This window comes from Pagrus major, chromosome 21 (genome assembly GCF_040436345.1).
Source record: "Pagrus major chromosome 21, Pma_NU_1.0".
Lineage (NCBI taxonomy): Eukaryota > Metazoa > Chordata > Actinopteri > Spariformes > Sparidae > Pagrus > Pagrus major.
This window is the reverse complement of record NC_133235.1, coordinates 2,347,117-2,369,993: the sequence shown is the minus strand read 5'-3', so window position 1 is coordinate 2,369,993 and position 22,877 is coordinate 2,347,117. Positions and strand designations below refer to the sequence as shown.

The window sequence follows — 22,877 nt, the reverse complement described above, 5'->3', positions numbered from 1 at the left end:
CACACACACACACACACACACACACACACAGGGCCTTTATAGGACATCACTTTTCAGTGTCTCTGTCTGACGCATTGTTTTGTCTGTGTGTGTGTCTCTACATACAAAGCTCACTGTGTGTATGTATCTGTCAGTCCCCCCCAGGGCCTCCCTGGTGAATGAGGATTATGATTAACCATGGGAGAGCCCTTTTGTATTTGTGTGAGTGTGTGAGAGTGTGTGTATGTCCTAATTGAATGATAGAGGGTGGAAATGATGGAAAAATTATGACAATTATGCCAAATTAATATGAATGAGGGTCTCCATCCACAGCACACACAACCACACTGTGCCTCATCGGGCTGTCACTGTGAGTCACATTCAGTCAACCAGGCACTCAGAGGTGGGTCACTAGGAGATTAACACAACTACACCAAACAATAATCTAAAAAAGAAGGTTAACAGCTAACAGAGAGAAAGATTTTGTGAATTCAACTCGGGGATCAGCTTTGTTTACAACATTAACACCAGCAACCCAATGCGCACACACACTACACACACGTAGCCAGTAGTGAAACCAGCCATCAATCACACTCCCAATAGCACACTGAGCCTGTCAGCTGTGTGCCGCTATTGCCATAGCAACACCAATCAACCGGTGGCAGCAGTCGTGGGTGTTTGTGTGTGTATCTCAGCCCTCACCCAGTTTGGGTATTGTGTGTGTGTGTGCGCGTCTGTGACGGCCTGATGCTTACTGGATTGGGAACCGCTGGAATGTATCTGCGAGTGTGTCTGAAGGTGATGACATGTTATCTCTGTGTGTGATCTTCATTTTGTATCACTGTATTTTGGCTGCCATGTATGTACACTAGGGCTGAACGATATGGACAAAATTTCATATCTCGATATTCATGCCAGATATCTCGATATCGATACGATACGACTATGACTTCGGTGAAAACCAAGCATTTTTCAGAAAAATAAAAACATCATAATACAAAAGAATGTGGAAAGTGCAGTTTTATTGATAAGAACTCACTGCCAGTCATCAACATTAACATAAAGTCACCAATAACTAAATTAAAAATCAAACATTTTACTGCAGCTCTGCTTTAACAATAAATAACAAATATATGCTGCAGCTGCGTCTGCAGACAGCGGGTCTTGAGTTCGAAGTTTGTTGTAATAAAATGGACCGTGAAACTGATGTAAGGTTCGGTTGTCCAGCTCGACCACAGGTCCGTGGTTGTGGCGAAATGATCGATTTCACGGAGCTCGGATTCAACATTCATTTTACACTCATTATAGAGTTTCGGAATGGCCACTTGATTAAAATGTGTTCGGGATGGTATTTTATAACGCTTGTCCAGCGTACGAACCATTTTTTTAAAGCCCTCTTTCGAGACTGTGTACACCGGTACCATGTCTTTTGCAATGTGGTATGTTATAGTGTCTGTAATGTCTTTATGTCTGGTGGACGTCGACTCATACGGTATAACGCTACTGAATGCATCAGCAATCAAACTTTGCTTGGGCTTCTTTTGGGATGACTGAGAAGTCCCCGGTGTTTCTCTCATTGCAATACACTCTTCGTGCAGCACGCGATGATGTTGTTTCATGTGGTGAAACATGTTTGTTGTGCTACCTTGCTTCGTCGCAATTTTCGCCAAGCACGACCTGCACAACACCTCGCTCTGGTTTCTATATCTGGAATCTATATCGTTGCTTTTTCGATATTAATATCTTGAATGTTCATATCTAGATATAGATACGATAACGATATATCGTTCAGCCCTAATGTGCAGGGAGTGTGAGGTGCTGGTGTGTGTTTGTTACCGTGTTTGAAGACACCGATGAGCAGGGCTTTGTCTGCGTCGCTGTCCCACCAGTCAGCTGGGACCTCGGCATGGAACGGCTGGGGGATCCAGATATCCAGCTCACTTTGGCAGAGAAACATACCAAATCAGTGATGATCAAAGTACAACTGTTTGTGTTTAATCTACTTCAGTTCAGCATCAGTGTTGTATTTTAATTCAGAGCAGGAAAAAGAGAAAAGTAAATCAGATTATGAGCCATTTTTGTTGTAATATGATTGTAAGATGTCAGCCACCAATCAGAGATAACAAGAAATAGCCCCTTGTCTTCAATATCCTCCAAGTGTCTCCATGTTATGAACAAAGTAAGTTACGGAAACAGTAAAAAGGAATAATTAGCAAGAAATTTTGCATGAAAATGTCAATCTGGAAATGACTCAGACATTTTACAAAATAAAAACTGAAACTGATGAGAACATGAAATTGTTGTGTTTACAATGTGGCAGAAGTGCAAATGCTTAAAAGTGGATACAAAATACTGCAAAAGTCAGTTTTGATGCATCAAAATGGAATCGCTGATTAAAATAATTTCAGTAAATAATAGATTTTGGTTTCAAGCCATTAAGGCTCAGAACTGGCTAATGTCAGTGTGAACAAGTCATGACTTCATGACACAACAACACATTTAGAGGTGCTACATGCAGCCCTATATTCATATCTACAGTAAACAACAATCACTGAGGAGCTGTGCAGCCTGAACACAGAGTGGGATTTCATTATGTAAAAAGGGGCACTGTTCCTCCTGGCCAGCCTGATTTTCTTACTATCTAACATTTTACTATCAAATGTTCCGTAAAAGTTTTTCCAACATCCTTTCAACCTTTTTTCAACTATTTTATAAATGCAACTTATAGAACCATGACACTGTTGTAAACTAAACAGTAAAAGGGGAAATCTTGTAAAGGGGGACTCCACCAATTTCAAAGTCTGTTTCCAGGTGTTACTACTGCACATGTGAAAGACACTGTATGATGCCCTTTGTGGCTCCAGAGGAGGCTGTGCGAGTCTGATATGTTGCCTTAATAGACTTCTGTAGTGCTCTTCATGCAGCTCAAAGCTACATTAGCCTCTTCTAGTACAAATCTCTAACCAAATCGCCAGCAGTTGAGTTGCACTGTCGGTAATAGAGGCGTTTTGACAAGGAATAGGAATGTGTGGCATCGAATATGATGCTTTTATTAAACTTCCCATCGTGTGTCAACAAGGTAATAGGAGTGCTCTTTTAAGTGCACCTACTTGTACATACTGACATTCTGTTTCAATTCCAGCCTTAAATTTAGTAACACTAATGGTCACAGTACCTAAATTAAGACTATGGAACTTAAGTGTTGCACCAAGCAATTTTTAGGTTGGCAAGAGTCCAACCAAAACCAGTTATTTGGTTAAGAACAGAACTCTTCGTGCACATAAATGACAAGGTGAGAATAGTTTTATGGTTTAAGGTTTTTGCAGGTTAAATTCTGTGGTGCCACAATCCTCCACCCAAAATCCATTATGGAAATTAGAAGGTAGAAAATTGTGTTTGCAGCTAGTTATGGAGAAAAAGGGTTCAATAAACAATGGAAGCAGAAAGACAGAGGGTGACAGGAAGAAAGAAGAAACCAGGGAAACGGTCCCTTATCTCTGCAAACAGCAGCATGCCTGGCCTTGGCAACACACACACACATATGCGTGCGCGCCAAGACTGGCATGCTAAATCCCCCTGGCATATGTTGGCATGATGGCACCCCGTATGCTCACGTCTGACACACACACACACACACACACACACACACACACACACACACACACACACACACACACACACACACACACACACACACACACACACACACACACACACACACACACACACACACACACACACACACACACACACACACAGGGGGGAGGGAGAGAGAGGGGAGGGGAGGCAGTGGGAGAGATCAACATGAAGAGCACGTGCTCCACATTATAAATGCATCCACATCTGGGTGAAAGGATGATGAGAGGGGGATGGGACATGATAAGAGTCTAAAGTACACTGCAGAGAGAGAGGGAGAGGGAGTGATGGGCAGATGGCAAGAAAAGTGTGGTGTGACAGAGTAAATGAAGGAGGAAGCGTGAGGGATTTGTCACAATGAGAAAAACAGTCAAGGTGAGCAGTACAGTTAACTTTCACTTTCAACAACCTGCACTCTAATGCTTCCAACTACAAGCTAGTAATCAGTGTCTCGTCAGAATGTTAAAAACCTAACTGGGTCACATTTGTGATAAAAAGCTAATTTTCCCCTGATAAAGTAAGTGTGTGTTGTATCTGTGAGAATAGGAAGAACTCTGCCAAAGAGGCCACTAGAACAGACAGAAATACACCCCAGTAATAATTAATCACACGTTCATCTAAATATCCATGTCTCAACTCTCTTTCATGATGCATCCAATACATGAAAGCCTTGACTGCAAACACTCTCAAATACACAGGGTGTTGATGTGGCTTCTGGTGGTTTGGAGTCGGCTTGCTAAACCTATGGACATTTAAGGATGTTTCAAATTATCACCAGAAAAAGTCAGAGGGCAACCATTATGAGTTTATGATTATCATTTATCTAACAATAAAAGGACTGCTGGAATCAGCCCTCTGTACGGTGGGAAGATTTGGTTAAAAAGACGATAAATGAAGACAGAAAGTTACTAACCTGGAGTCGGCTCCTTCCAGTATGCGCTCAGCCTGGTCGCCAATGACTTCCTGTCGCAGATAATACAGCATCCTCACCCTCAGCAGCACCCTGCAAGACAAAATAATGTTAGTTACACTGTCCTTTGGAAGATTTGGCTAATTTATTTCAACACAGACAAAACATTACCAGGGCGACAATTATTAATAATTTTCTTTATGAATTAACTGAATACAATCAAACTATTTTTGTCTGTAATCAATTAAAAATGTACTCTATTAGAAATCAGAAATCAGATGCCTGTCAAAGATTCCCAGAGATGTGACAACGTGTTTGTTTTGTCTGAGCAGCAGTCAAAGACCCAAAGATGAAGACAAAGATTCAGCATTATAAAAAACTATCTGGTATTGTTGCTCCATAAATGTCTTGGATGATTTATCAATTACATTCATTGTAGCGGAATTATCTTCTGTTGATTGACTAATTGTTTCAGTTGTGAAGGTTACACTGACCCAGGCCACCTCTAAGTATTTTTTGTCCGTTAAGGTTTTACTGACAGGACAGCTGAGAGAGGTGACAGGATTATGTCAACCATCTAATGCAATTCATTTGTAAAAACACACTGGAATATATATTCTGCTGTGTTCCTGTTGTTTGTAAAATACTTCTTACATCATATCTTCATTACCAGGGTGGAAATATTGACACTGGACTTATTCTACTGGAGAATATACTAGGAGTCAGGAATGAAAGGTGCTGAACAGGATTCTGATGTAAAACCCTTCAGATTGAAATAGTCCAAAGGTTTTGTTCTGTTGAAACGGGGCTGGGTGAGATGGACACAATCACAATATTGTGGACTAAATACCTGGATATTGATATTTTGACAAGATTGCAGGGGTGGTCATTCGAACTTTGACAAAATATTAACTACAAGATTTTTGATAAATAATTAGCAGTAATGCGTATATAATGAATAAGTGGGTAAAGTATTGGAACGAGTAGAACAGTCTGCTCAATTTAAAATAATAAATCACTTTGTTATCATAATAATATAAAATCAATATATTGCCCAGCCTTGTTGAAATACTAGTCATTACTGTTACTCAGAATGGTCTACTACGGTGTCAGAAACACTGTCGATGGTCATCTTCTCTGGATACAAATCACAGACTTTCATAGTCAGAATAAGATTTGATCTCCTGACATTAGAACTGCTGCTATCTGGGTGATCTGCTCCACTGTAAACATTTGTCACCAGGATTTAATGCCAATAACGGCGTTTGGAGTAGAAGAGCGAGGGGGAGAGTTGGGGATTAGGAGGAGGAGATGAGTGGAAGGAGCAGAGAGGAGAAGAACTGAAAAGACAGAGAGCTGTGCTGGACGGGGGGAAACAAAGTTTGGAGAGGCAGCACAGAGGAGGGGTTGAGTGAGGGTATAAAGACAGTCATTTGCAACTCATCCTGCAGTGTGTGTGTTTATGCATCAGTGGCATCGCAAGTTGCAGTATGTGTGTGTGTTTGTTGGCAGGCTGTGTGTGCTCATCCATCAATGTGCCAGGCCTGATTAGCCACACAACACTGTGCTCCAGCCTAGCAGATGGCACAACATAATCACCCCCAAGTGTGTGTGTGTGTGTGTGTGTGTGTGTGTGTGTGTGTGTGTGTGTGTGCGTCTTTCACCCACTTCCAACAGGTCTGCCTGCCTAGCACCTGGCCTGGCACATAGCCAGCCAGCCAGCCAGCCAGCCAGCCAGAAACTTCCCCCTCATAAGGAAAGGAGGGCAAGGAAGCAAATCTCCCTGATAGGAGCACTGACCACAAAGCAAACCAGTGTGTGTGTGTGTGTGTGTGTGTGTGTGTGTGTGTGTGTGTGTGTGTGTGTGTGCGTGCGTGCGTGCGTGCGTGCGTGGATAAAGATGGGGAGACTGCTGTGTCTGATTGTCAGACTCAGAAACCATCACTCCTGACACTTCTATCCATGTCTGGGTTTTATAGTCACATTAGTTTGGTGTCCATGAATTCCTTGATTTCCTGCATGTGATCACTAATTTAACCAATAAACTGTTAATGGCCCCTAAAATGTATAAAAGCAACTTGTTAGCCACTAGATACCACGTTTCAGGTGAGTGTGTGTGTGTGAATAAGAAGGTCTTACTTGTTACAGTGATGTTTCAGGTGTCTCTTGTAGCTATCCTCTTGCAGCAAGTGGTCGGGGTTGCAGCTGTGCAGCCAATCAGCTCGTGGAGTCTGTGGAGGTGGGGCCTGGGGCTTCCCCTTCTTGCCCTTCCTGCCTCGAGGGACTGGGGTAGAGAGACCTGGGGGGAGGGAGGGAGGGAGGGAGAGGGAGAGGGAGAGGGAGAGGGAGAGGGAGAGAGAGAGAGAGAGGTGATGGTCAGGTGCTTCTACAGAAAACAGGTGCAAACCCTAATCAAACATTTCCAGGGACATTTTTACATTTTGTCATCTTGTACAGCATCTTAAAAAGGAATTCAAAACTTTGCTGGCTTCAGTTATCTAAGTGAGGCAGCACAGCCTGGAACTGAACCTCACCTGTTCCTGAGGTAGTACAGAGTGTTAGAAGATGTCAAGGACCCAAAGATGGAATTAAATGTCTGGTCAGAATCAACTCTTGTTTAACCAGCATTTATATTGGCAAGGTCTTTGTGCAGCTTCTTATGTTACACATTTGACAACTTTGATTCCTCTAAAAAGCATCAAGAAGAGAGGCAGGCAGTCCAGTGTACAGTGTCCAGCTCCTGTGTGATCATCTCACTGAAGCTGTGCATCACAGTAATTGTTTACTTTCAAATTCCCTCGAATACTGGACCCTATTTCTCTAATTGCCACTTATACCCCCGCAAGGCGACCTGATTTAATATAATAGCAAGTTAATATATTAAAATTAAGATTAATATCACTAATTAATTAGTCCATTACTTTTCAGATTCTCAAATCAAGTTACGTAAATTTAACATGTTCTGTTGGTACAGTCCCAGGTAGTGTTAGTGATTATACGTTACAATGCTCATAGAATATATAAGGTGTGTCTTTAGTGTAATCGGGTATACATGAGGGTGTTTGTGTTTTACCAGAGTGGTTTGTCAGTGTCTTGGTGGTCCCGTCTTCAGTCGGGGCAATCAGGTCCCAGATGAAGCTCTTGATGTTCTCATCACCACGGTAATGTAGCAGGCAGTAGGCCAGGAGGGCTCGGCAGATTGTTTCCACGTCAGCCTCCTTCAGGGGGCGCTTGAAGCGACCATGAGCCAGGATGTCACTCCACCTACCCCACCTATAGACAGACATTAAGAAAACAGGAAGGGGCGACCCCGTCAGCCTCAAACATAATGTTACACATTTGTTTAACAGTACACAGCGTTCTCCCTCTAGAAAATCTCTCCAAACTAACGTACTCTGTGCTGAAGTGTAAATTTGATGTTTAATCAAGGGAACATAAATACTGAAGCAAAAACTAGTAGATCACTCCATGTCAACACTGTGTATCATATGCTGAATTAACTGATGACTGACAAGCACATTTTAAAGAAAAAAATAAAAGAAAGAAATTGCAATATAACACTTTAATGTTCTTGATATAATGGACAAATTATCAGCCCTACAAACCTGTCACAATATCGATGGAGGTATTCGGTCAAAAATAATGTGTTATTTGATTTTGTTGCCAATCCGAGTATTTATGAAGCGTTTTAGATGAGATTTTCAAATATCAAGAAATACATTATTTCTCTTGATACAGCATTATGTTAAGGCCATATCACTCATCCCACAACTTAAACATTTTCTTCACTAAAATGTCCATTGTCTTCAGATGCTTTCAAATACTAACCAAACGAGACAGTTTGTTTCTGTGCTACTTTACTTTGTAAATTGTCTTGCAGTGAAGACATCTCACAAACACAAACACTGGTGCATGCCAGGCTCTCATTATACAATATACCAGCCTGTTGATCTAACCATTACTGTGGTCCTAACTAGTGCCACCCATGCATCCCTCTGTGTGTTTCACGGATCAAAGCCCAACTCCCCCAACCACTTCCAGAGAGTGAGCGGATGTGGTGGGCAGCATCTCAGCAACACTGTCTTGTTCTCCACTAAAATTATTACACTACTGCTTCCCAGTCTTCACTGAACCATGTGAACCAGTCTTACTCTGAATGATTTCAGACAGTGTAGAGTGGTGGACGAGGATGAGAGTGTGTGTGTGTGTGTGTTTGTGTGTGTGAGTGAGTGAGTGAGTGAGAGAGAGCGAGAGAGTGATGGATGATGGGAAAAGACAACAGAGCACTGAGCAGAGAGGAGGCCAGTCAGACAGTGTGTTTTTGTGTCCTACAGCCTCGGGCCACGAGACTAGACTGTAACAATAACAACGCTGACATCTCACCACCACTATTCGTTCTTACACACACGCGCACACACACAGTCACGCCAAGTCAGCCATGAAAATGGACGGGCTCACCCGATCATCACTATCTGTGGTAAGTGTGTCAATTTGCCTTTCTGTGTGCAGTAGAAAGAACTCATCTCTGTGACTGTAAAGGCTGGTATTGTGTTCACGTAGAGGTCTGCAGACGTTCTGTCACAGTAATATATCTATTTTATTTATTTTCAAATGGAAAAACATAGGTGCCTAAAGAGTGAATTTCAGCTGAATTTGTTTTATACAGAAGTGTGTGTGTAAAGTATCTATCCATCCACCAAAATTAGTAGCTAGGTGCTGATGGCCTTGAGAGCAAAGATTCGTGTGTACTCTATCACTCCATGTCTGTATCTATTCACACACACACACACACACACACACACACACACACACACACACACACACAGCTTAGAATAAAGAATGGAAATAGGCCAGATTGGCTCGACCCGATGGTAACAATACCTGCATCTCTTAAGCTAATTAATTAACACATTATATATTGTTTGTTTAAACTGTCCAAAATCTGTGTCTAGTCATTAAAAGATAAATATAAGCAGGCTTCTGCACTATGTGTTAATAACAGGGGGCTATGTAGGCACTGCAGCAGTGCATCTGTCAACTCTGACAATACTGCAAAAAATGAGTCTTGAAAGCATTTCAAATTTTCAGTATTGATACGTATCGATATTTAGAAACTTTTGATAACGGTAGTTTGAGTCTGAATTTAATTATTGCATAACTTTTTTTTGTAAATAAGCCAGTGGTCAACATTAGCAGAAAACATGAATATGTGACTGACCCATAGACCAGCAGGTTCTTCTCCACTCTGAAGCACTCAGATCGGGGGTAACCCTGGGCTTTGTCTTGGGGTCGTCGTGGTTTGGAGGAGGGTTTGCTTGGCTCGTCGTCGTCACTCTCCAGCTCAGAGAACTCCAGCATCTCGTCCTCTTTGACGCTGCTGTAGTGCCGCGTCTGCTTCCTCACCCTCGGCGTGTCAATCACCAGTGTGTTCTGAGACAGATTCAATGAAAACGTTAGTCAGCATACTTTTATGGTCTACGATGGTATTTTATTCTGAAAGCTGTTTTCCTATTTACTAAGAACCTGGGTTCAATTAGAGATGGCCTTCAACAACACTATGCAAAGCACCTTCTGCTTTACTCCAGTAAACTGGTCCATTTGTTTCTTGTATATTCTGACTCTCTGTATACAAAATGTGATTAATTGGATATCTGGCCCCATGTTTAAACCCTGATGCTGAGAAAATTGGTGCCCAGCTCAAACAGAAACTGGCATTAATTATTTTGTCTAATGAATTACATTTTTGTTCAATTAATTTGATTTTTTCCCCCTTGCAACCCTATTCATATGCGCAAACAGGGCAGTAGTTAGTTCCACAATTATTACAGAGCGCTGCAGTCATTTCCATTTTAATGTCACACAATAAGAAATCCCAGGGGAGAGGCCGTGTTTTCACCCGTCGAGCTGGATTAAGTGTTCCAGTGAAGGGCCCTCCAGAAGAGAGGCAGTGAGGGAGAGGAGCGATAAAGAAATCAGGAGGGCTGAATATACTCATGAAAAAAGTGAACAAATATGGAGGGAAGGAACGCAAAAATATAAAGATGCCTGTTAGCAGAGTGCTCAGTGTGTGTGTAAGAATGAGACTGAGCTTGGGTGTGTGTGTGTGTGTGTGTGTGAGCACTAGCCTAAGTGATATCTCTGTACCCTCCAGGCATCTGCGCTGTTAAGTGGAGCTAAGCAGCTTACTCTCTCTCGCTCAAACACACACACGAGAGCAGGGAAACATGGGTAATTAAGGAAGAGAGGAGATTCCCAACTGTCAATATTAATCTCTCTCTCTCTCCTTCCCTCATGATATTCTGTCTCTCTCTCAGTCTGTCTCACTTTCCTCCTCCTAAACTTGTGGTGATAGTGATGACTAATTACCACCGCTACTCCTCCCCTGTTCTCTCTCTATGGCAGCATCATCTTCTGTGTTTGTTTTGTGGAGGGTTTTTAAGTTATATTATATTATTATACAGGTGTTTATATTATGAACGTGCAATTGTACATGTGGTGTGTGTGTGTGTGTGTGTGTGTGTGCATGCGTGTGTGCGCGCGCGTATCTAGTACCCGTCCATTGATGGCATCCAGGTCCAGCTCAGCCTTCTTGGCCCATTTCTGCCAGAAGTCTGGATCCTCAAGAGAAATGTCTGTGCGGTTACCTGTTGCAACAAAACTGGCCTGCAAACGAAGGCAAACACAGGGGTCTGGTGATTCCACTTGTTCAAAGATCATTTTGACACACATTCAAGACTTTAAATACAATTTGAACAGACATTAAGTGAGTAAAGGAGAAGTTCTTAGAGTAACATTTGTACCTTAGCAAAGGTGGAGCCCTTGCCCTCAGACTCAATGGTGATGGTGTGTGTTCGTCTCTGGAGGATCTGGTCGATGTCTTCCTCACAGAATTTGGAGCCTTCGTCTTCCTCATCCATCAGAGCTCCGTACGCTCCCTTTCTTAGAAGGTCCTCGATCTCCTTTTTGGACAACTGTTGGACCTGGACCAGAAGCAAAAACATTTGATTCCATGACAAATATTTTGTGCTGTGAGTATACAAATACTGACTGAAAACATGTCAGAGCAATCATCAATGCTTTATGTTGTGTAAGATAATCTCCCTGATTGTGGGTCTGGATGCCCTGTGGTCGCACTAACAAAAGGGATCGGGGATGTACCCAAAGAGGGGTCTGACAACATTGTGTTTGTGTTAACCATGAAGACTCACCCCGCTGTTGGCGTTCTCTCGTCCACTCATGCTCTGCAGGACAGCCTTGTCGAGCCCCAGCTTCAGACTGGCCTTGTCAAACATCTCCCTCTCATAGCTGTTCCTGGTGATCAGACGGTAGATCTTGACGGCCTTGGACTGGCCAATACGATGACACCTGGCCTGAGCCTGGAGAAGGATGCATTCGGACAGTCAGACACATTTCATTTACTTATCTGTTCAGTCGAAAGGGCTACATTTAGCTGGAGATGTGAGTTAAAGCACAGGACTAATGATACGGCCCAGTGAACCAGAGCTAAATGCAGCTAGCAGAGTTCATCCAGCACACAGTCCCCGCTCCAGGGCTTCCACCCTAAAACTGGTAGGGACGCTATAGTACAATGGCCTCAATAGTGACATGCTGTAGTGAATCAAATGTCCTGTAAGTACTACTTGAATCATTATACGCCAAAAACACTGCTGACAAAGCGTGGTGGGGTCTGTACCTGCAGGTCGTTCTGAGGATTCCAGTCAGAGTCAAAGATGATGCAGGTATCTGCTGCAGTCAGGTTGATGCCCAGTCCTCCAGCTCTCGTACACAGCAGGAAGACAAAGCGATCTGAATCTGGTCTGGAGAAGCGGTCGATGGCTGCCTGCCGCAGGTTTCCACGAACTCTGCCGTCAATACGTTCATAGGGATATCTGGACACAGAGCGGTTACACAGGTGTGAATGACTGTCAGTAACATAATGTTTCAACACTGTAGGAGAGATGTGAAAACTTGAAATGTCTCATTGTCCGAATTAATAATTCATATAAATTATTATTAACTATATAATTTGAAATATTTGTTTAAAGTAGCTGTGAAATAAGGTGTGTCACGTTTAGTATCTGGAGCTTTTAATTCAGTGTGTCTGACATGTGTCAATCAATGATGCACAACTTCTGCTGCTAAGTAAATTTGTATTTTTAACATGTACACTCACATTTACTAAATGAATCAACCATTTTGACAATCAATCAGTTTGAGTATTTTTTAAATTCTTTTTAAGTGTGAATTTATTATTTATTTTAACTGGATATCTTTAGGTTGTGGACAGAATAAGACATTCAGCATCTTGTGGACATTTTTCACAATTTTCTGGCATTTTACAGACCAAACAAATAATTGATTACTTGAGAAAATGATTGCAAGATTAATCAACAATGAAAATAATCATTAATCTACACTGAGCAACTTTGGCACAAACATCATGATCTTATCTCATTTCAGGTTGTAGCTTGAGTGTGCACTGGGCAGCTGTGCCATTCATGTTACACATCATGTAAACATCACCACACCTCAAGAGGTGTAGTGATGTCTTCTCCTCTCACCGTTTCTGGATGAGGTAGTCCTCCAGGATGTCCAGACAGCGGACCATCTGACTGAACACCAGGACTCTGTGTCCGCCAGCCTTCAGTTTGGGCAGCAGCTTGTCAATGAGCACCAGCTTGCCAGCGGCCTGGATCATGGCTTGGAGAGCCATATCCGCTACGTCTGTCCCGTGGGAGTCCCTAAACTCCTCTGCGATCTTCTCCTCCGCTCCTGGGTGAGAAAAAACAATTCAAACATCAGGAAACCAAATGAATTTGGAACATTAAAGGTTTGTAGAAACATTATACTTTATTATCTAATTTTGGAAGTGTGTGTATACCATTAATGAGGTAGGGGTGGTTGCAGCATTTCCTCAGCTCCATCATGGTGTTGAGGAGGTTTGGGACACTGGATCCTCCGCCTCCTCCTCCTCCTCCGCCTCCTCCTCCTCCTCCTGTGCCTCCTTTGGACAGGAAGGTGAAATTCTTCTCCAGAATGGCCCGATAGTATTTCTTCTGGATGTTGGTCAGCTCCACCTGACAACAACAACAACAACAACAACAACAGATGATCCAGTTATTTTTCATTTCCTGAACCAGCACTACACACAGGACGATGGGACATGACGTCAGTCCTACCTCAATGATGGTCTCTTCTTTAGGGGCCAGGTTCTTCTCCACATCCTCCTTCAGTCGTCTCAACATCATGGGCTTCAGAATGCCTTGCAGTTTTTGAACCTGAGACAGACGCAATGTTAACACTTAATTCTGTGTGGAATTAAACTTACATGTTAGATGACACAGATGAGTCTCCCATTTACCTGTTCTTCAGTCTTTAAGTCTCCAAATTCAGTCATGAAAGTCTGTTCAGATGGGAACCGCTCAGGCTCCAGGAAGTTGAGTAAGCTGAAGAGCTCCTCCACCGTGTTCTGGAGAGGAGTTCCTGTCAACAGAACTTTGTGCTCCTGCAGGTGGAGGGAGAGAAAGGAAAGATATATTTAGAGTCTCTAAAATGGAAAGCAGGATGTCTTCAGAACTTTAACCCTCTAAAGAGAGAGATTGTAATAACATGGCACAGATACTAGGCAAGGTCCGACTCTCTATAAGATCTCTGAAGAACTACAAACTCCTGCTAAATAAAACATGTTTATTTGCATCAAACTGTACTCAGTGTGTCAAGAAACTGCAAACATACCATAAACTCTAATTTTAGGCTTTTAAAAGCCTTGAGCACCACTCACCATGTCCATCATCTTGAGTCCTTCCAGTAGTTTGCAGTTTCGGTTTTTGAGGCGGTGGGCCTCGTCTATCACCACACAGCGCCATGGCACGCTGCGAAGCTCTGGACAGTCGGTCAGAATCATCTCAAAGGTTGTTATGACCGCATGGAACCGATACACTCCCTTAATTATCTTACCCTGCAGGCACGAAGAGAGAAAGACAAAGACAGAGGAAGAGAATGAAGGTCAGTAAGAATAATCCAAGATGTCTTTGTTTTCCTCACAGATCCACAGTGTAAGATGATGGAGTCAGAGACAGTTTGTACTTTTAGGCCAAAAGTAAAAAGGCATTGATTGTGGGCCACAACAGCTCCATACATTTATGAGAAAAAGCTGTAGCTAAGAAATGGAGACCCAAAATGGCAGTACTGCCATCTATAGTGCTATGATATGTTCACCTCAGGAAGTGAGCCCCTTTTCTTTATTCAAACCAGGTCAAATACACCACATCACCTTATTATCAAAATCTTTAAGACATAGCAGAAATAAACAATGTAGACGGAGACACCATGTAGCTGTTGTATGTCCTTTCTCTTTGTAGAGAAGCAGGCAGTCCAGGACAAAAGGACATAATGTCCATTGCAACCTTGAGGATTACTTCAGCCTGGATTAGAAACAAGCAGCTAACAAGGGCACTGCTACTACGGCTTATTTTCTTCACAGACTTGCTGTTGCAGGGTTACACTGAAAGATGTTAGCAGCATTGTACAATAAGAGCTTACAGTATATGGCTTACAGCTAGAGGACTGTAAAGAGCTTATACAGCAGAGGAGCACTGTCAATCCCCAGCTGGATGAGGAGGTGTTCAGATCTGCTGACTGTCTCCCAGCAGCATCTCATTTCTTCAGTCTACTGTGCAGCTACATCATCCACATACTGGTTTGTTTCTCATTCAGCTGCTGAGAGGATGTACAGCAAGTGTGACAACAAGCCACATTCTGTTTGGGTCTTCAGTATATTTCATGAGTTGGCCCACTAGATATTTATAGCTTAACAAAAAAGAAAAGTTTTACAAATGATAATACTTGTGTTTTTTTTAATATTTTGTGAAAATGCTCTTTAAATATGAAGGATCCCTAAACAATTATCATATTCATACTCTGACTTCCTGTGCAATGTGTCACTCTACTCGCCATGCTCAGTTATTTTAAGAAACTTGGGGTCCTAGTACCATTTTGCATCTTAAGTATATAACACGACAGGCATTTGCTTTTGGCCCACAGCCAACCATTAGGTTTCAGTTCTGGCTCCCTGGTCTATTTCTAATGTAAACTTGACAAGCTCCTGTTGGCACTATTTAGGTTAAGCTACCATGTAGGCTGCAGAAATGCAAAAAAAAAACCTACTGATTGATGTTAACCAGGCAACTTTTTTGAATTAAAAAAAAAGAGAAAAAAAAAGTGGATAACAGTAAATTCAGTTATAGAGAAAGCCTGGATAAGACATTCTTAAGTTGGCAACATCCCCTACAGATGTGTTCTGGTAGCTCTAATCCAGGGGGGCCAAAATTAAAAACTGGGTCTACGTCGAGGGCAGAACAGGGTCAATATTTATCAACAAACAGACTTAAATTGACCAAGTTTTTTCAGATATTATAACAAATTATTTAAGTTTAATAAGTTTATCAATGTTTGGGGTTCTGAGCTGTGGAAACTCTCAGGAGTGAAGGTGTGCATCAGTGAGACGACTCCTGTGTGATGTGTTGTTCATCACCATCACAGAGAAAAGCATTTGGGCAGCTTGTAGGCGGAGTCGGGGCATCGCTTCGGGGATGAAAAGTTGGAACTGTGCAGCACCCACAGAGTCGTACTTTGCCTCGAGTGTGTCACTACATTGGAAATCGATCAGCTCCATTTGCACGCTTATAGCCGTGTGAACCTTATTAGGGTTTTCAGCGACAACTATTATACTATTGATCATCTCCTCATTTACACTGTAACTATAATATTCATTTTTAAAGCAACACCAGCTAATAGAGTTCTGCAGGAATGATGTACTTGTGTATGCTAACCCAGCCTTGGTTCCGTTGACGAAAAGCCTGAGAAAGCTAACATTTGGCTTTAGCTTTAGATGAACGAGAACGCGGTCACACGACTTTGTCACCCTTATATATACAGACTTTACTATAAATTTATCGGTGTATAAGTTGGAAAGTTGGACCTTATTTCGGGAATCTGATTGAAAACCCATTTAAAAAAACAACTGACTTCAAGACAAGGGAACCAGAAACGTAAAAACTCTTACTTTTTTCCAAGTTTTAGGACACTAAAACCCGCGGAACTCTACATCATCTCATATAAGGACAGCTAGCAGGCCCGTCTTGTCCCATTTACCTGTGCCTCCCTGTAGTACATCTCGTAGGCCTGGATGGTCTTGCGGCTGGCCTGGCTGCCGTGGTAGACGACCGCATTGAGCTCGGTCCAGGTCCTGAACTCCCTCTCCCAGTTGGGGATGGTGGAGAGTGGGGCAATGACCAGGAATGGCCCCTCAATGCCCTTCATGTAAATCTCATAGAGGAATGTAATGGACTGGATGGTCTTTCCTAGACCCATCTCATCGGCCAAGATACAGTTACGTCTGTGGAGAACAAATGAGAGAATGAGAGGCTGAAAACAGGCAGACTGCATTTTACATGATTTGTATTTCAGTGTCACTGAATGGGTAAATGCCCACGTGCCATTTACATGGATTAAAGCAAAAAAAAAAAATCTTTTGACTGAAATGTTTTTTCGAGCTGTAGCCAAGTCATATTCCCAATTTGTAATTTGTGAAACATGTTACAGGGCATTTTACTTGACACGTGCTAAAAAAATTTAAAAAAAAGATTTACAGCCTCACCCCACACCATGTTCTCTAATGCAGACATCAAGTGTAAACATTTGACCAACAGTGTTTTACAGGAGGATGATCTGAACAGCTGTTCTATTCACACTTGAAATGTTTTTTGTCTTTTCAATGTAATTTTCAATCTATGAAATCAATCTGTGCCTTTTTTTTGCCAAGCTTCTCTCAAGTTTTACTCTTTCAAATAATCAACCATCTACAGAACTTTTCAGTACGCTATTTTTCTACTTCTTCTTCTCATCATCATTATCATTAATTATTATTATTAATAATATTGTTTAAAGTGGGCCTCTTATCGTTTAACAGAAAAATACATCATACAAACAGCAACTTTTGCAGCCTTGTCAGTCTGATGGCGAGTTATCACCTTTCTGTCATCACTAACATACTGTTAATAATCAAAGAAGCTCTGAGGCTTTGTTCTATATGTTATAATACAAGATTTAAGCATTGAGCTACAATCAGGCAACATTCATGATTTTGTACAGTCAAACTAACCAAAAACTTCTTATTGATCATTATTATAAAGTTTCAGGGCGTTCCTGTAACCATGGTAACTCACGGTGCCAGAGGGGAGGGAGAGACGCTGAATGAAGCCGTTTACACAGATACACTGCAGACAAAGTCCAGACTATAGTTGTTATTTCACACATGTAGCACACAACAGGAGACTCTCCGTGTCAGACGAGTTCTCACGTGCTGACTAAACTCAATTGATAACGTAGCAGCGCGACGAGTCCTTGCTAGGTAAGCAGCTAAACTTTAGCGCCGCTCCGTGTTGAGATCCCGCCCTGTGTGGGTCACTACACTGTCATTGGTCAGGCGCGCACACGCTGTTAACAATACAATTGGCTGTAGAGTGTGACAATCTGTCAATAAAAATCAGCCAACAGTTCTCCTCCGATCTACATTGATCTCACAAGTCACCTCTGTTAAGTTTGAATGACGGAAATCCGTCGTAGCGACGGAGAACTTTAATCCATGCATTTAGCAAAGACAACTCCCCACAGTGGCCCTGATGTAATCTTACATCTTAATAAGACTTTAACATGACTACATCAATCTACTTCCACGATCCAAGCAGTTTTTCCCTTTTGATTTATTAAGGTTGCTTTTTAAAAAAAGGTGGTCCCTTTTCCACTCCAGTGATCTGATGCAAAAAAATGTGCGAGATGAGTTGGAAAATACTTGCTGGAAAAGCAACTTGTCAAATTCAGAAGTTTGATCAGATCCTTTTCATTGACCCACAAACAGGGAGATTTGGGCCACATGCAAGCAAAACAAATGGAAAATGCACATGTACATGGAGTCAAATCTTCTTTTTCTGCTGATGAATGAAGCGGTTTGTACTATCGGAGCATACATTTCCTGAAGGGATGGCACCAGTGGGAAAACTTAAACCACGCTACACTACAGGGCCACTTAATGTCCACTTAAGACTATTAAATGAGGTGCTGTCTCATGTTCAGGCTGGCAGCAGCAGTTAGGGACTCATTCTAATAAAATATAGTTAATGGTGACTTACGAGTTGTACCAATTGAAGGTTAGCCAGTTGAGGCCTTCCAGCTGGTATTCCCTGAGTGCGTTGCCGTTCCTGTAATCCCTGGAGCCTTCCAGCTTTTTCCAGTCAGCTGCTGGAGGCCGATCCTAGACACAAATAATACCATTAGGGCTTATCAAATGACAGTGAGGCTTATCAATCCTGATCTAATCATTAGTGTTAAGGATGTCGATTACTGAAAGATTTCAAATGCCAGCCACATGTTGTTCCACATGAAAAACTCTTGACTCTGTGGTTTAGTTTTCAAGGAGTCTTGTAATGCATTAAACCGCTGACAGGCTGAATTTTTGACCAATAAGTCATCTGGATTCACCCTCCTGGGAAGATGAATCACTGTCACAAATGGCCCAAATGTTGCGGAGGTCTTAATGAAGCCACACTGCTAGCAAGGGATAAAATAAAAATCTCTCAAGATAAATCAGAAAAATCCAAATCCTGCCTCTGCATGATGGAGCATTTCTAAGATGGTCCTTAAGGAGAAACAGTAGGCAGTAGTTAAATAGATGGACACAGGGGGAGAAGGGAGTGATGAATGGAATGACCACAGCCAGTCAGCTGCTTCTGTTCAGCATTAAACACACTGTTAGTGGTTTGGCCGGGCCACAAGAGCAGCGCTTGTGTGTGTGTGTGAGAGAGAATCGGTAAGACCACAAAAACGTGGCCCTGTGGAGAGCAGTTAAGGGAGCTGTAAATCTGGAAGAGGAAGGAGCGGGCAGCAGGCCAACACACACAAACACACACATGCACACAACTGCCTACTGGGAGACAGATTGCAACCAAGTATTCACAGACAGACAAACACGTGCGGAGCTACTTGCCACTCTCTTAGTGTTGGGTGTGCGTGCTGCGATGTGTTCGTATTCTTCTATCTTGGACTGGTCGATGTCGGCCTTCAGCTCCCAGGTGGAGTCTTCGTAAGGCAGACTGCACCATTTCACCAAATATAACGTCACCGTCTGCACACAAACCGACACACACAGAAATAGGAGGGAGGGTTTGGTGAGTGGGTGTGGAGAAGGAGAGGCTCAAACCCATGAAAGATGACCGGAAGAGATCAAAGCACCTCTCCATTTTCATCTGTGCTCTCTGAGACGTCCAGGACACGGTCAACCTCCACATAGTCTGGGTTAAAAGGCTCATCATCCATCTGGAGAGAAACAAAGTGGAGTTCTAGTGTCAGAAGCACGGAGAAGGTTTTACGATAAGTTGGCTTACTGCACTTCTGAGGGTGAGGCCAGAGGGTTTTATGTTCACATCGTATGACCGAAAAAGAAGGGTTATGTGTGTTTTCCATGACTGTGGTTTTCAATTCGTCTACTTTTTCCTTTTCCTGATCCAGAAGGTTGAAGTTGCTGAACTATGCGGAATGCTTAGTCAGTGTGACATTTATTGTCAGTTAAGCTGTTATGAATCAAATTTAGTAAGACGATAAATAAGACTAGAAACACATGTCTATAAATGTTTGCTTATAGCATGAGAAAGATTTTCACACCTGCTGTGAGCGGTTTTAAATCCAGAACAATTACTGCTGGTCAGCTGGTTTGACCCTTGTATGTAGTTACAGAGCTGTGCAAGGTGAGTAGTAGTGGACTAATTGTAGTGTAGATGTCAGGGCTCACCTCAGTTATGAAGCTGTTGAGTTGTTGCTTGGCCCTAAACCTCTTGACCTTTTGGTGTATTCTCTTGTCCTTCTCCAGCTCCTCCAGATCTGCCCAGCGACAGTGGAGGTACGAACTGTGACACAAGAAACACAGTGAATCATATCACACATAGCAAAGCCAGGGAGCACAGAAGTGCTTGGAGGAAATGCTACAAAAGACTCAACACAGGTCATCATTCTTTACTGGAGGTAAATGTTGGTTTTCAGTAATCTAAAGACTGTGTTATGTGCAATATCAGGCTGCTTTCAAAATAAGGCTGTTGCAAAAACATTTAAGAAGCACTTCATAGTCCAGATCTAGTGCACTACTGTCTACAGGTCCCTCTACTAGATAGTGAATCAAACTCTCAAGAGTGTGTCTAAAGTCATTTTAAGACTTGAGGTCTCACAAAATGTCAGCAGGTCAAAGTTTTGCCTTATATGTTCATTTGTACCATTGAATGATAATCATCCTCTTTATAAAAAGAGCTAGTAGACTTTGTTGAGACTTCAAGCTAACGCCCTGGTTTCTCAGATATGTTAAGAATGTAAGCACACATTTATTTGCAAGTCATGTGGTCAAATTTGTGTATTTGACATGAAGCTTAAAACTCATTTGCTAAAGGCCTTTTCGTGCCGTCCACACTTCAACTCATTGGAATCTCTGGGGACACAAAAATGAGATGTGTGCAAGCTGAATAAATGACTTCTACAGTTAAAGCTGCACAAAAATTCCACATGTGTTTAGCAATATGACAGGATGTGGCTGTACTAATAACACAGTGTTAGTGATGTAAGAGTGGATCTACAGGACAGATCAATGAATCATCTCATGGTAAAACAAAGTGAAGACGGCTTTCAGGTTCAATAAACTGAGCTTTCCATACATATGGATCCACATATAGCATGGTGTGTGTGTTGAAAATAAATCTGAAAGAAGAGGATGCCCTGCTGTGAAAGACAAAAGAGGCGGAGAGGAAAGAAAAAACCTGGCGTGTTACTCACAAGCCCTTGAACTTGACGTAGAACTCCTCCACCTCCACTTCATTCCCTGACTCCAGCTGAAAAGGAAAAAAAAGGTTCGTAATCACTGCAAATATAGCAATTGTATGGTGAAAGAGCAGAAGTGGCTTGTGATTGTTATGCAACATGTTGTTGAATTAGTGAAGTGGCACAGAAGGAGCCTGAATACCAGTTTCACACTGACATGTCAGCCAACACTGAATCTCTGCTTGACTTCCTCACAGCGAAGGAAACTATTGTTTGATTCAGAGCTCGGCAGCCTGTTGGTTCAGCTACCACATACAGGCCAAATGTGAATGAAGGTTCAGGAGACAGTATACATTTTAAAAAACATTTACATTTATTTATTATTTTATTTTGGGAGGGGGTGTATGAACAAATTCGACTTTAAATCTAGAAACAGATTAACAGTCATATTGTGTGAATGGGGAAATAAACAAACAGTAGCTCTTTAAAGCTTAGCTGTCCACTTCCATTTACCATTACTACTGCAACACACACCCTCCACCATACTACTACAGTAATGCCATGAACACGAACACACACACACACACACACACACACACACACACACACACACACACACACACACACACACACACACACACACACACACACACACACACACACACACACACAAAACGCGAAGTTGGTAGCTGGCATAGCTAGCATTGTGGTTTTGGCTGTTTGCCAAGCCCAGGGTCAACTGTGAATGGATTTGTGTGTGTGTGTGGTACGTGGGGGGTAACCCATCGGCAGCTGGCTAGCAAAGGAAAGTTGGCTAGAGACGATATGTGCGTGCATGTGTTGGCTCATGGATAAGCTTTTTTTAGACGAGCCGTCAAAAACAAAGCCGGGTACACACACATACACACACACCCTCTTGCATTCTCAGAGCTCCAAGCACACACTCATAATGGAAAAACAAGAACTCTTGTCTCAGCTTACCAAGTGAATACACGCTGTCTGAGCTGTGTGTGTGTGTGTGTGTGTGTGTGTGTGTGTATAATCTGTTTAGGCCAGCTGTGGAGCGGCTAATCAGATGACGTAAACCATGACTCGGGCCAGTGTGTCCTTGTGTGTGTATGTCTCTGTGTCAGTGGGGTGTGTGTGTGTGTGTGTTAGTGTGTGTGTGTGTGTGTGTGTGTGTGTGTGTGTGTGTCTCACCTGCTTCTTTGCAGGGCGCATGCCCATGATCTTCTCCACAACAGGCCCCTCAGCCTCAGCCACATCCTGGAAACACACAGAACAAGTAAAGTGTTGGAGCTTCGTGCAGCCTGATCCAGTGACTGACACTGAATGTGCCTTTATAAAACCTGAGCACAAGCACGACTGACACTCTTCTGGTAAAAGTGACAATGGAAATGATCAGGTGACATAAAGGGCCGTCCTTTATTTACTAACATTCTTCTAAATGCAACCATATATGTTTATTAATCAGTTGTTTTTATATTGTTTTGCATTT

The 22,877-nt window shown here is 42.4% G+C and overlaps 1 protein-coding gene across 1 annotated transcript in view; it reads right to left on the bottom strand.

Moving 5' to 3' along the window:
• chd7 (chromodomain helicase DNA binding protein 7) overlaps positions 1 to 22,877 on the bottom strand; it is an 83,251-nt gene that overhangs the window by 12,954 nt on the left and 47,420 nt on the right. Inside the window, exons 7-27 of the mRNA XM_073490562.1 lie at positions 22,580 to 22,645; positions 21,395 to 21,450; positions 20,370 to 20,484; positions 19,814 to 19,897; positions 19,569 to 19,706; positions 18,715 to 18,836; positions 16,679 to 16,922; positions 14,307 to 14,483; positions 13,887 to 14,030; positions 13,705 to 13,803; positions 13,407 to 13,602; positions 13,087 to 13,297; positions 12,219 to 12,414; positions 11,734 to 11,901; positions 11,326 to 11,505; positions 11,078 to 11,188; positions 9,744 to 9,955; positions 7,599 to 7,798; positions 6,665 to 6,824; positions 4,529 to 4,618; positions 1,816 to 1,919 (exon numbers count right to left, since the gene is read on the bottom strand). Coding sequence (XP_073346663.1) covers positions 1,816 to 1,919; positions 4,529 to 4,618; positions 6,665 to 6,824; positions 7,599 to 7,798; positions 9,744 to 9,955; positions 11,078 to 11,188; positions 11,326 to 11,505; positions 11,734 to 11,901; positions 12,219 to 12,414; positions 13,087 to 13,297; positions 13,407 to 13,602; positions 13,705 to 13,803; positions 13,887 to 14,030; positions 14,307 to 14,483; positions 16,679 to 16,922; positions 18,715 to 18,836; positions 19,569 to 19,706; positions 19,814 to 19,897; positions 20,370 to 20,484; positions 21,395 to 21,450; positions 22,580 to 22,645 — 3,073 coding nt within the window. The remainder of the gene's footprint in view (positions 1 to 1,815; positions 1,920 to 4,528; positions 4,619 to 6,664; positions 6,825 to 7,598; positions 7,799 to 9,743; positions 9,956 to 11,077; positions 11,189 to 11,325; positions 11,506 to 11,733; positions 11,902 to 12,218; positions 12,415 to 13,086; positions 13,298 to 13,406; positions 13,603 to 13,704; positions 13,804 to 13,886; positions 14,031 to 14,306; positions 14,484 to 16,678; positions 16,923 to 18,714; positions 18,837 to 19,568; positions 19,707 to 19,813; positions 19,898 to 20,369; positions 20,485 to 21,394; positions 21,451 to 22,579; positions 22,646 to 22,877) is intronic.